Source organism: Coregonus clupeaformis, chromosome 21, assembly GCF_020615455.1.
Source record: "Coregonus clupeaformis isolate EN_2021a chromosome 21, ASM2061545v1, whole genome shotgun sequence".
NCBI classification, from domain to species: Eukaryota; Metazoa; Chordata; class Actinopteri; order Salmoniformes; family Salmonidae; genus Coregonus; species Coregonus clupeaformis.
The window spans coordinates 55,249,504-55,263,224 of record NC_059212.1 but is presented as its reverse complement, the minus strand read 5'-3'; the positions used below and the strand labels follow the sequence as shown (position 1 = coordinate 55,263,224).

At 46.2% G+C, this 13,721-nt stretch overlaps 1 protein-coding gene across 1 annotated transcript; it reads left to right on the top strand.

The window, feature by feature from the left end:
• The first annotated feature begins 1,511 nt into the window (after positions 1-1,511).
• Positions 1,512-12,949, top strand: LOC121534684. The gene is made up of 4 exons (XM_041841270.2): positions 1,512-1,944; positions 11,897-11,980; positions 12,133-12,267; positions 12,389-12,949. Exons 1-4 carry the CDS (start codon positions 1,566-1,568, stop codon positions 12,670-12,672), a joined length of 882 nt encoding a protein of 293 aa, XP_041697204.1. The 5' UTR covers positions 1,512-1,565; the 3' UTR covers positions 12,673-12,949.
• Positions 12,950-13,721: the final 772 nt, after the last annotated feature.

Genomic DNA, 13,721 nt, shown 5'->3' with positions numbered 1-13,721 from the left:
ACTAGTGAGCACTGTGTTGTGTAATAATGTACCTGGAAGACTAGTGAGCACTGTGTTGTGTAATAATGTACCTGGAAGACTAGTGAGCACTGTGTTGTGTAATAAAGTACCTGGAAGACTAGTGAGCACTGTGTTGTGTAATAAAGTACCTGGAAGACTAGTGAACACTGTGTTGTGTAATAATGTACCTGGAAGACTAGTGAACACTGTGTTGTGTAATAATGTACCTGGAAGACTAGTGAGCACTGTGTTGTGTAATAATGTACATGGAAGACTACTGAACACTGTGTTGTGTAATAATGTACCTGGAAGACTAGTGAGCACTGTGTTGTATAATAATGTACCTGGAAGACTAGTGAGCACTGTGTTGTGTAATAAAGTACCTGGAAGACTAGTGAGCACTGTGTTGTGTAATAAAGTACCTGGAAGACTAGTGAGCACTGTGTTGTGTAATAAAGTACCTGGAAGACTAGTGAGCACTGTGTTGTGTAATAAAGTACCTGGAAGACTAGTGAGCATTGTGTTGTGTAATAATGTACCTGGAAGACTACTGAACACTGTGTTGTGTAATAATGTACCTGGAAGACTAGTGAGCACTGTGTTGTATAATAATGTACCTGGAAGACTAGTGAGCACTGTGTTGTGGAATAATGTACCTGGAAGACTAGTGAGCACTGTGTTGTGTAATAATGTACCTGGAAGACTAGTGAGCACTGTGTTGTGTAATAATGTACCTGGAAGACTAGTGAGCACTGTGTTGTGTAATAATGTACCTGGAAGACTAGTGAGCACTGTGTTGTGTAATAATGTACCTGGAAGACTAGTGAGCACTGTGTTGTGTAATAAAGTACCTGGAAGACTAGTGAGCACTGTGTTGTGTAATAAACTACCTGGAAGACTAGTGAACACTGTGTTGTGTAATAATGTACCTGGAAGACTAGTGAGCACTGTGTTGTGTAATAAAGCATCAAAAGACAGGAAAGATAACTAATCATGTCATACACATTGTCTTTCTCTCTCTCTCTCACACACACACACACACACACACACATTTCTGCACACGTGAGCACTGATACCTTCAACAAAAACGTGTAAACATTGCCAACATCCGTGAACACAAGACAAAGGTCTTTCAGTTGTGGCTTGATGATACTGGATATCATGGTATGAATTTTGCTGAGAGAGCACATTACTGTTTTACTTTGTTGATGAAAATATTTTATTTTACATCATTCATTCACTTCCTAACCTAATGATTAGAATACTATATAATGAGGTAATAACCAATGAGACCAAAAGGTAAAGGTAATTATATTATAAACATGTTATTGACATTATTTGTTCTGTTTGCTGTGTCACATGGTTATTATAGGACCACAGAAATCAGATAAAAGTAATCATGAGGTGAATCAGTTTGATTTACCACCTTGTTGTTAGGCTTCATATCTACACGTGTCTCCGTTATCACCAGGTCATAGTTTAAGAGGACTAGATATAAAGGGGACAACTGAGACTCCAAAATAACCGCAGAAATAACCACAAGAAGAGGAAATCATCATCCAGGAATGACAATGAAGAGTGTTGTATCTCTGCTGGTGTTGCTGCACTGCTGTCTGTCTGGGGCCCAGGTCCACAGAGATAGAGATGGAGTCAGTGGGAATGAGATCCAGCAGGTTGACTATGAGGACAGAGAGAGCAGAGGGAATGACATTCAGACTGACAAACAGAGAGCTGAAGCTGCAGCCTCAACACACAGCCAGCAAACCTGCCAGCCTGACATCCACACTGTGCTGAGAGAACTGAGCAACATGATGGCGGAGCAGAGAGTTGAGCTGAGTCACACAAAGACTGAACTGGGAGCCATGGAGGCCCGACTGAGAGACAGTGAGAGCCGACTGACAGCCAGTGAGAGCCAGGTGGAGGAACTGACCAAGAGGAATGAAGGTAAATCAGAATAATCTCTTTCATAGCTGTTGTTATTACACAAAAGTCTAGGTACAGACCCAAAGTGTATTTTATACTAATTAAGACTACATCATGAGTCATTTAAAGTGCAATCGGAAAGTATTCAGACCCCTTCATTTTCCCCATATCTTGTTACATTACAGCTTTATTCTAAAATGGATTAAATAAAAACATTTCCTAATCAATCTACAGTACACACAATACCCAATAATGACAAAGCGAAAACAGGTTTTTATACATTTCTGCAAATTTAAATAAAACAAATAAAAACAGAAATAGCTTATTTGCATAATTATTCAGACCCTTTGCTATCAATCAAATGTATTTATAAAGCCCTTTTTACATCAGCAGATGTCACAAAGTGCTATACAGAAACCCAGCCTAAAACCCCAAACAGCAAGCAATGCAGATGTAGAAGATGGCCAGGAAAAACTCCCTAGAAAGGCAGGAACCTAGCTCTGAGGTGTGGCCAGTCCTCTTCTGGCTGTGCCGGGTGGAGATTATAAGAGTACATGGCCATTAAGGCCAGATTGTTCTTCAAGATGTTCAAACGTTCATAGATGACCAGCAGGGTCAAATAATAAGCACAGTGGTTGTAGAGGGTGCAACAGGTCAGTACCTCAGGAGTAAATGTCAGTTGGCCTGTAGTGTATTGACAATACGATGGTGTGAAATGTTTTAAATGGAACTGAAGGAATGTTGAGTTGTGGTATCACGAGGGAATGTTTTAGGTGTAATACCACATATAATAGACAGGAAGTGTATTGTAAAACTGGCCAGAAGAGGGAGCCCATCTTGTTGCATTGGTTATAAATAGGGGTACACGAAGAAGATAGGGCAGAGCAGACATTAGAATTAGAGGACACTGCTCTCCTGGTGTCATGTCACCTGTTACTCATGCTGAAGCTTGTGATCTGAATAAACCTTATGATCAACGTTCAGTATGAGCAGACTCTTTAATTGATGGTAACACCTACGATTGACGTATACTACAGGCCTTTCATAGCCGAGCATTCAGAGTTCGAGACAGCAGGTGCGGCAGAGAGAGAGAGTAAAAAAACAGCAGGTCTGGGACAAGGTACCATGTACGGTGAACAGGTCAGGGTTCCAGAGCCGCAGGCAGAACAGTTGAAACTGGAGCAGCAGCACGACCGGGTGGACTGGGGACAGCCAGGAGTCATCAGGCCAGGTAGTCCTGAGGCATGATCCTAGGGCTCAGGTCCTCCGGGAGGGGATGGAGAGAGAGAGAATTAGAGAGAGCATACTTAAATTCACACAGCACACCAGATAAAACAGGAGAATTACACCAGATATAACAGACTGACCCTAGCCCCCCGGCACATAGACTACTGCAGCATAGACACTGGAGTATGAAAAATGTATGCACTCACTAACTGTAAGTCGCTCTGGATAAGAGCGTCTGCTAAATGACTAAACTGTGGCCCCGTCCGACAATACCCCCGGACAGGGCCAACCAGGCAGGATATAACCCCACCCACTTTGCCAAAGCACAAACCCCACACCACTAGAGCGATACCAACAGGCAACCAACTTACTACCATGAGACAAGGCTGAGTATAGCCCATTAAGATTTCCTCCAGCGTACAAATTTATTGCACAGATTTGATGATCCTTGGTTGAGGTCTGATTAGATTATTTGTTGTGATTGCAATCATAATAAAATGGTGGTCTGATAGTCCAGGATTATGAGGAAAAACATTTTGATCCACAATCTTTATTCCACGGGACAAAACTAGATCCAGGGTATGACTGTGGCAATGAGTAGGTCCGGAGACATGTTGGACAAAACCCACTGAGTTGATGATGGCTCCGAAAGCCTTTTGGAGCGGGTCTGTGGACTTTTCCATGTGAATATTAAAGCTTGAGCCATGTTTCAGTCAGGGCAATCACATCAAGATTATGATCAGTGATTCGTTCATTGACTATGACTTCCTTGGAAGTGAGGGATCTAACATTAAGTAGCCCTATTTGAAGATATGAGATATCACAATCTCTTTCAATAATGACAGGAATAGAGGAGGTCTTTATTCCAGTGAGATTGCTAAGGCGAACACCGCCATGTTTAGTTTTGCTCAACCTAGATCGAGGCACAGACACGGTCTATGAGACTCAAAATTGAGCTCAGATGCATCCTGTTTCCATTGATAATGTCACGGTTTACTATGCCAGAACCCAGAAGCAGACCAGGACAAGGTACGTTGAGAGAAAGGTGAGTGTTTATTTAATAGATTCCGAGTGAGGCTGAATAATCCAGGGAACAGAGCGGGTGGCGTGGATGGGTTGTTGAGGGTGCAGTGGTTGGTCCGGTACTGGCTCGGCAGCCGCCGACCATCAGGCAGAGGTTGGGTGAAGGTTCCGGGTGAGAGACTGCAGACAGAACAAAAACGGAGGTCAGTACACAGCAAGTCACAAAGTGCAAAACAACAAAACTAACACTAATGGCTCAGAGGCTGATACGCTGACAAACATACTGTTCATAGCTAACGATCCGGCAGGAACTGGATGTTCGGCCAGAGCCTAAGAAGGGTGATGATCAGGACCAGGTGTGCAGATTGCTGATGGGATGCAGGTGCGGAAAACAAGAGCGCTCCCCGGAGCGTTCCCGAACCCTCGGGAAACTGGAGATTACGAACAGGAACACTAGTCACCAGACAGGACCCGACTCAGACAGCCGGGATCGTTACAGTACCCCCCTCCGACGAACGCCACCGGGCGGACTCCCGGAGCGCCAGGATGGAGGCGGTAGAAGTCACTGATGAGGTCCGCATCTAGGACCTGTCGCCGCGGAATCCAACTCCTCTCCTCAGGGCCATACCCCTCCCAGTCCACGAGATACTGGAAACCCCGGCCCCGCCGTCTGGAATCCATGATGCGCCGCACCGTGTAGGCAGGACCACCTCCGATCATCCGAGGAGGAGGAGGAGGAGGCGGAGGAGGCAACAGAGGACTGAGGAAGACAGGCTTGAGGCAGGAGACATGAAAGGTGGGATGGACTCTGAGCGTCCTCGGTAGTTTGAGTCGAACTGCCACTGGATTGATCACCTTCTCCACCACAAACGGACCAATGAACTTCGGTAACAACTTCCTAGACTCAGTCCGTAACGGAAGATCCGCGTGTGGCCAACCAAACCCTATCTCCGATGGTATAGGTGGGAGCGGGGATCCGGCGACGATTCGCCTGGAGCTGATACCGGTCCGAAACTCTAAGGAGTGCCTTTCTGGCCCGATGCCAGGTCCGGTGGCAACGACGAATATGGGCCTGAACCGAAGGCACTGAGAGCTCCTTCTCCTGAGAAGGAAACAGGGGAGGTTGGTAGCCATACAGGCACTGGAAGGGAGACATCCCAGTGGCAGATGTAGGAAGAGTATTGTGGGCATACTCAACCCAAGGCAACTGAGAGACCCAGGAGGTGGGGTTGGAAGAGACCAGACAGCGTAGCGTGGATTCCATCTTCTGGTTGGCTCTCTCCGCCTGACCATTGGATTGGGGGTGAAAACCAGATGTGAGACTGACTGTAGCTCCAATGGCCAAACAGAAGGACTTCCAGACAGCAGAGGTAAACTGAGGGCCACGGTCGGAAACGATATCACTGGGCAAACCGTGGACCCTGAAAACCTCCCTAACCCAGGATCTCGGACGTCTCCGAGGCAGAGGGAAGCTTGGCAATTGGCACAAAGTGGGCGAACTTGCTGAATCTGTCCACGATAGTCAGAACGACCGTGTTCCCCTCAGAAGCGGGCAACCCAGTGACGAAGTCCAGGGCCAGATGCGACCATGGTCGCCGGGGAATAGGAAGGGGGTGAAGTAGTCCAGAGCTGGGCCGATTGGTACTCTTATTCTGCGCACACACTGGACAGACAGCAACAAAACCCCGAGTATCCTCGGCCATGGCAGGCCACCAAAAACGTCTGCGAAGAAACGCCATTGTCCGAGCCACGCCTGGGTGACAAGCCATCTTGCTGGCGTGGGACCATTTGAGGACAGCAGGACGAACCGACTCAGGCACAAACAACCGACCGGGTGGACCGTTACCGGGACCGGGCTGAGTCCGAAGGGCCGCCAGCACCTCCTCCTCAATCTTCCACATAACTGCTCCCACGACGCAGTTCCGGGGAGGATTGTCTCGGTCTTGGACCCACTCTCCTCCGTCTTGGAGAACATCCGGGACAAGGCGTCCGCCTTGCCATTCTTAGATCCAGGTCGGAACGTCAGGGCAAACTTGAATCGTCCGAAAAACAACGCCCACCTGGCCTGACGGGAGTTGAGACGTTTAGCTCGATTGCACGTAAGCAAGATTCTTGTGGTCAGTCCAGACAATAAACGGTTGCTCCGCCCCCTCCAACCAGTGGCGCCACTCCTCCAAGGCAAGTTTCACCGCGAGAAGCTCCCGGTTACCCACATCGTAATTCCTCTCCGCAGGCGAAAGGCGACGAGAGTAGTAGGCGCAGGGATGGAGTTTACTGTCCGTGGAGCATCGCTGCGACAGGATGGCGCCAACTCCCACATCAGACGCGTCCACTTCAACGACGAACTGACGGGCCGTGTCCGGTTGAGAGAGAATCGGTGCGTTGGTGAATCGCCTCTTCAAATCCAGAAACGCTCGATCCGCCTCCGGATTCCACTTGAAGGTCCTGATACTGGAAGTCAAGGCAGTTAACGGAGCGGCCACACGGCTGTAATCCCGGATGAATCTGCGGTAGAAATTCGCAAACCCCAAAAATCTCTGGAGTTGCAATCTCGTACCGGGCTGGGCCCATTCCAGAACCGCTCTAACCTTCTCCTGGTCCATCCTAATCTCTCCCCTGGAGATGATGTACCCGAGAAAGGATGTCGTGTGGGCGTGAAACTCGCACTTCTCGGCCTTCACGAACAGGCGATTCTCCAACAATCGCTGCAGAACCTGCCGGACATGCTGGACGTGGTCGGAAGGTTCCTTCGAGAAGATCAGAATGTCATCCAGGTAAACAAACACAAAGAGACCGATCATATCTCTCAGGACGTCGTTCACCATACTCTGGAATACCGCTGGAGCATTGGTCAGTCCAAACGGCATCACCTGATACTCGAAGTGACCCATCGGTGTATTGAAACCCGTCAACCACTCGTCCCCCTCTCTGATCCGGACCAGGTGATACGCATTGCGTAGGTCTAGCTTGGTGAACACCGTAGCACCCTGTAAGGAGTCGAAGGCAGAACTCATCAAGGGCAGGGGATACTTGTTCTTGACCGTGATGTCATTCAACCCCCGATAATCAATACACGGTCGAAGAGAGCCATCCTTCTTACCCACAAAGAAGAATCCTGCCCCCAGGGGTGATGACGAGGGACTAACGAGACCAGCAGCTAGGGACTCCTTGATGTAGGTCTCAACGCCTCACGTTCAGGTCGGGAGATACTGTATAACCTTCCCTTGGGGTAGACAGCTCCAGGGACCAGGTTGATGGCACAATCATATGGTCGGTGGGGAGGGAGTGACAGAGCCTTCTGCTTACTGAAAACTTCCCCCAAATCGTGATATGTCTCGGGAACCAGGGACAAATCTGGGGGTTTAGCCTCAATCACCTGACTGGGAACCGAATGGGGGCAGGCAGTCTTGAGACAGTTAGCATGACAATCAAGGCTCCAACTCGTTACCTTGCCCGTCACCCAATCGAACGTGGGATTGTGTTCCTTCAGCCAGGGGTATCCAAGGACCAGAGGAACATGGGAAGACGGCAGAATGAAGAATGAAATCATCTCAGAATGATTCCCCGACAACCGCATCTTAACCGGTTCAGTCCTCATCGTGATACGTGCCAGACTACTGCCGTTCAGAGTGGTCGCTTCAATGGCTTCCGGCAATTGCTCCTTGGAAAGCCCCAGCTGTTCCACCAACTCGGCATCAAGAAAGCTTCCATCGGCACCTGAATCGATAAAAGCGTTAAGCGCTAAGCTCTGATTCCTGTTCACAAGGGTAGCCGGGAAACGGGGTCTGACAGAGGTACTGAGAGGTTGAAACTGGCTCGCTAAAAGTCCTCCCAACTTTAGCGAGCCGGGCAGTTTGACGACCGCCGGGAACAAGTGGAGATGTAATGTCCCGAGCTACCACAGTAGAGGCAGCAGTTGGTCTTACGTCTATGTTGACGCTCCTCCTTGGTTAACCCGTGCCGCCCCACTTGCATGGGTTCAGAATCGGGAGAGAGAACCTCTCCACTAATCCATTGTGGTGGAGAATGATCGACGTGTTCTGGTCCACCACCCGACCCGACTGGGAACTGAGAAGCTGATCGATTGGACGGACCCCATTGCTTCTCCCTCCTTCGGCTCTCGAACTCGATTATCCACCCGAATAGACAAGGCTACCAAGCTGTCCAGGTCACTAGGCTCCGGATAGGAGATCAACTCATCCTTGAGCTGCTCCGACAGACCCTGGTAAAAGGCCGCTTGCAGAGACCTCGTTCCACCCACTCTCCACAGCCAACGTCTTGAACTCGATCACGAAGTCGGCCACGCTGCGAGTTCCTTGGCGAGGCGAAAACAGGCGCCTAGCTGCGTCCCTCCCTCGGACGGAATGGTCGAAGAGCTTCCTCATCTCGGCCGTGAACCCCTGGTATGAAGCCATGCAGGGATCCTGTCGTTCCCAAACGGCTGACGCCCACTCCAGCGCTCGACCACGCAGCAACTCAATCACAAAGGCTATCCTAGCCTTGTCTGTGGCATAAGAGTAGGGCTGTAGATCGAACACTAATCCACACTGCATAAGGAAGGAACGGCATCTTCCCAGCTCCCCTCATATTTATCCGGCGTCGGAACCTTGGGCTCACGGATGGACACAGCTTCAGAAGCGGCAGGCGAGATGGGTGAAACCGGTAGTGGATCCTCCACCGGACACTTACGTTGGTTCTGGACCTCCGTCAGACCGGTAGAAAGGTTCGAACTGACAACGCGATCTCCTGTAGTACCATGCTATGATGGCCCAACATCTTCTCCTGCTGGGTAATAGCATGGCGAACAGAGTCCAGGTCCGCTGGGTTCATTACTGGCCGGATCGTTCTGTCACGGTTTACTATGCCAGAACCCAGAAGCAGACCAGGACAAGGTACGTTGAGAGAAAGGTGAGTGTTTATTTAATAGATTCCGAGTGAGGCTGAATAATCCAGGGAACAGAGCGGGTGGCGTGGATGGGTTGTTGAGGGTGCAGTGGTTGGTCCGGTACTGGCTCGGCAGCCGCCGACCATCAGGCAGAGGTTGGGTGAAGGTTCCGGGTGAGAGACTGCAGACAGAACAAAACGGAGGTCAGTACACAGCAAGTCACAAAGTGCAAAACAACAAAACTAACACTAATGGCTCAGAGGCTGATACGCTGACAAACATACTGTTCATAGCTAACGATCCGGCAGGAACTGGATGTTCGGCCAGAGCCTAAGAAGGGTGATGATCAGGACCAGGTGTGCAGATTGCTGATGGGATGCAGGTGCGGAAAACAAGAGCGCTCCCCGGAGCGTTCCCGAACCCTCGGGAAACTGGAGATTACGAACAGGAACACTAGTCACCAGACAGGACCCGACTCAGACAGCCGGGATCGTTACAGATAATCCTTGAGATGTTTCTACAACTTGATTGGAGTCCAACTGTGGTAAATTAAATTGATTGGACATGATTTGGAAAAGCACACACCTGTCTATACAGTATTCAGACCACTTGATTTATTCAACATTTTGTTACGTTACAGCTTTATTTTTAAATGGATAAAAAATAAAATAATGTACTCTTTAATCTACACACAATACTCCATATTGACAAAGCGAAAACCGGTTTGTCAATCTTTAAGATGTTTCTAAAACTTGATTGGTCCACACGTGGTAAATTAAATTGATTGGACATAATTTGGAAAGGCACACACTTTCTATATAAGGTCCCACAGTCGACAGTGTATGTCAGAGCAAAAACCAAACTCGAGAGGATCTGCAGAGAAGAATGGGAGAAACTCCCCAAATACAGGTGAGCCAACCGTGTAGCATCATACCCAAGAAGACTTGAGGGTGCAATAACTGCCAAAGGTGCTTCAAAAAAGTACTGAGTAAAGGGTCTGTACACTTATGTACAGTGGCTTGTGAAAGTATTCACCCCCCTTGGCATTTTTCCTATTTTGTTGCCTTACAACCTGGAATGAAAATGGATTTGTTGGGGGTTTGTGTCATTTGATTTACACAACATGCCTACCACTTTGAAGATACAAAATATTTGTTATTGTGAAACAAACAAGAAATAAGACAAAAAAACAGAAAACTTGAGCGTGCATAACTATTCACCCCCCCAAAGTTAATACTTTGTAGAGCCTCCTTTTGCAGCAATTACAGCTGCAAGTCTCTTGGTGTATATCTCTATAAGCTTGGCACATCTAGCCACTGGGAATTTTGCCCATTCTTCAAGGCAAAACTGCTCCAGCTCCTTCAAGTTGGATGGGTTCCTCTGGTGTACCGCAATCTTTAAGTCATACCACAGATTCTCAATTGGATTGAGGTCTGGGCTTTGACTATGCCATTCCAAGACATTTAAATGTTTCCCCTTAAACCACTCAAGTGTTGCTTTAGCAGTATGCTTAGGGTCATTGTCCTGCTGGAAGGTGAACCTCCGTCCCAGTCTCAAATCTCTGAAAGACTGAAACAGGTTTCCCTCAAGAATTTCCCTTTATTTAGCGCCATTCATCATTCCTTCAAATCTGAAAAACATCCCCACAGCATGATGCTGCCACCACCATGCTTCACTGTGGGGATGGTGTTCTCGAGGTGATGAGAGGTGTTGGGTTTGCGCCAGATATAGCGTTTTCCTTGATGGCCAAAAAGCTCATTTTTAGTCTCATCTGACCAGAGTACCTTCTTCCATATGTTTGGGGAGTCTCCCACATGTCTTTTGGCGAATACCAAACGTTTTTGCTTATTTTTTTCTTTAAGCATTGGCTATTTTCAGGCCATTCTTCCGTAAAGCCCAGCTCTGTGGAGTGTACGGCTTAAAGTGGTCCTATGGACAGATTCTCCAATCTGTGCTGTGGAGCTTTTCAGCTCCTTCAGGGTTATCTTTGTTCTCTGTTGCCTTTCTGATTAATAACCTCCTTGCCTGGTCCGTGAGTTTTGGTGGGCGGCCCTCTCTTGGCAGGTTTGTTGTGGTGCCATATTCTTTTTTTAAAAATTATATGGATTTAATGGTGCTCTGTGGGATGTTCAAAGTTACAGATATTTTTTTATAACCCAACCCTGATCTGTACTTCTCCACAACTTTGTCCCTGACCTGTTTGGAGAGCTCTTTGGTCTTCATGGTGCCGCTTGCTTGGTGGTGCCCCTTGCTTAGTGGTGTTGCAGACTCTGGGGCCTTTCAGAACAGGTGTATATATACTGAAATCATGTGACAGATCATGTGACACTTAGATTGCACACAGGTGGACTTTATGTAACTAATTATGTGACTTCTGAAGGTAATTGGTTGCACCAGATCTTATTTAGGGGCTTCATAGCAGGGTGAATAGGTATGCACGCACCCCTTTTCTGTTATTTATTTTTTAGAATTTTTTGACTATTTTGTGTATGTCCATTACATGAAATCCAAAAGAAAATCAATTTAAATTACAGGTTGTAATGCAGCAAAATTGGAAAAACGCCAACGGGGATGAATACTTTCGCAAGGCACTGTAAATGTAATATTTCAGTTTTTTCTTATTTTATGAATTTGGTAACATTTCCAAAAAACTGTTTTTGCCTTGTCATTATGGGGTATTGTGTGTAGATTGATGAGAAAAATTAACTATTTAATCAATTTCAGAATAAGGCTGTAACGTAACAAAATGTGGAAAAAGTGAAGGTGTCTGAATACTTTCCGAATGCACTATATACTAAATCTCACTGACTTGTTTATTGTTCATGCATCTGATTTCAGCACAAGCAGTGAAACTAATCTCCATGGAGACTCGTTCTAACATCACTGAGAGCCATGTTGAAGTTCTGAAGAGAAACAGTCAAGGTAATGGGAGGGAAATTAAGTATGAGTTTTGACAGTATTTCTTTATTTTTTTTAAGGTCTGAATGACTGACTTTATTGTTGATAACATGTCTAATCTACACCAACTAGTGTCCAGTTAGATAAAGTAGTGTTGACGCATCTCTATCCCACAGACAGGAAGTTGGCTTTCTCAGCCTCACTAGAAGCACCTGGTCAACACGGAAACACTGGACCCTTCAACACTGGAATCACCCTGGTCTACAGAAATATCTACACAAACATTGGCAATGCTTATAACCCCACTACAGGTACACCATATTCATATCATCAGTATTTATAAGTCTGTCTGAAAACATAGTTATTAATAATCATCTGTCCTCATATCATGTCTGATGGCTGTTTCTATGTGAATGTTGTGTTCTGATACAGGGATTTTCACGGCACCAGTGAGAGGACTCTACCTGTTCAGGTTTTACATCTATGGAGGGGGTGATAGTTCAGTTCCTACAACTGCAGCCTTGCATAAGAATGGACATCAAATTGCTATTGCACATGCTGTCCATGCTAGTGGTAGCATTAGTTCCTCTAATGGAGTGTCAGTGCTGCTGGAGGTAGGAGATGTGGTCAACATGCATCTCTGGGCTGGGAGAAAGATATATGATAGTACAAATCGCCACAGCACCTTCAGTGGTCATCTGCTCTTCACTATGTAAGAGGGTTGGTAAAAAACTATCTGATGGGGTGTGTTGTCTTTGTCATGTTAATATTAGGTAACACTTTACTTGACACCCAGAGTCATGACACGGTCATAACCATGTCAATGAGTCATAACATCTGACAACTTGTCATAACCTGTCATAATATGGTTGTAACACTGTCATGACACATATATAGAGACCTGTTGTAACGTATATTACGTTATTTTATGGCTGGTTATGACACCTACATAAGAGTGTCAGAACCCACAAAACCTACCACCCAAGGCAAAACATTCCATTACACCATTAGCCTACGTGTCATCAGTATGTTTATGTTATATATTTTTTAATTTACCATATTAAATTATCATTGTAATCGCGCACACATTGATTTCAGACATGCACCTACCCCAATGCTCTGTTGCTGATGACTGGGATGAATGCAGGAGCAGATTTCAGGAGCAGGACAAGACACCCTGTTTGTGACTGATGACTGATATAAGGGCCTGTACTGTACATGATAGGCTTATCTGGCTTACAGTATATGATTATGATGGTCTTAATGCTTCTTGACTGTTTCATAAAGTGTAATTTATACAAGTTATTTAAAATATCATGAAAAAAAATGACTGTAAAGAATTCATTACAACAACAACAACAACAACAACAACAACAAAGTATTGAAGAAAACAAACTTTAAAACGAAAGGAAACTTCTTGGCAGGGAAACAAATGATTTGAATAGCACAATATATGTCATAACAGGTGTAAATATATGGGCCATGACAGTGTTATGACCATATTATGACAGGTTATGACAAGTTGTGTCAGCTGTTATGACATATTATGAGATGGTTATGACCGTGTCATAACATGTTATGACACTAGGTGTGATGTAAAGTGTTACCCAATTTTATACCCAATTTATTTGACTGTAGTGACAAATTTTGTTGAATAAATGCTGATTTTCTATCATTTCTTTCATTACATTTCTCAACCTGCACCTGGAAGACGTGAGCACTGTGTTGTGTAATAAACTACCTGGAAGACTAGTGAGCACTGTGT

Coding starts and splice junctions, on each gene's coding strand:
- LOC121534684 (XM_041841270.2), top strand. CDS start 1,566: ATGACAATGAAGAGTGTTGTATCTCTGCTGGTGTTGCTGCACTGCTGT. Junction 11,981..12,132: donor TCTGAAGAGAAACAGTCAAG/GTAATGGGAGGG, acceptor TCTATCCCACAG/ACAGGAAGTTGGCTTTCTCA. Junction 12,268..12,388: donor TGCTTATAACCCCACTACAG/GTACACCATATT, acceptor GTTCTGATACAG/GGATTTTCACGGCACCAGTG.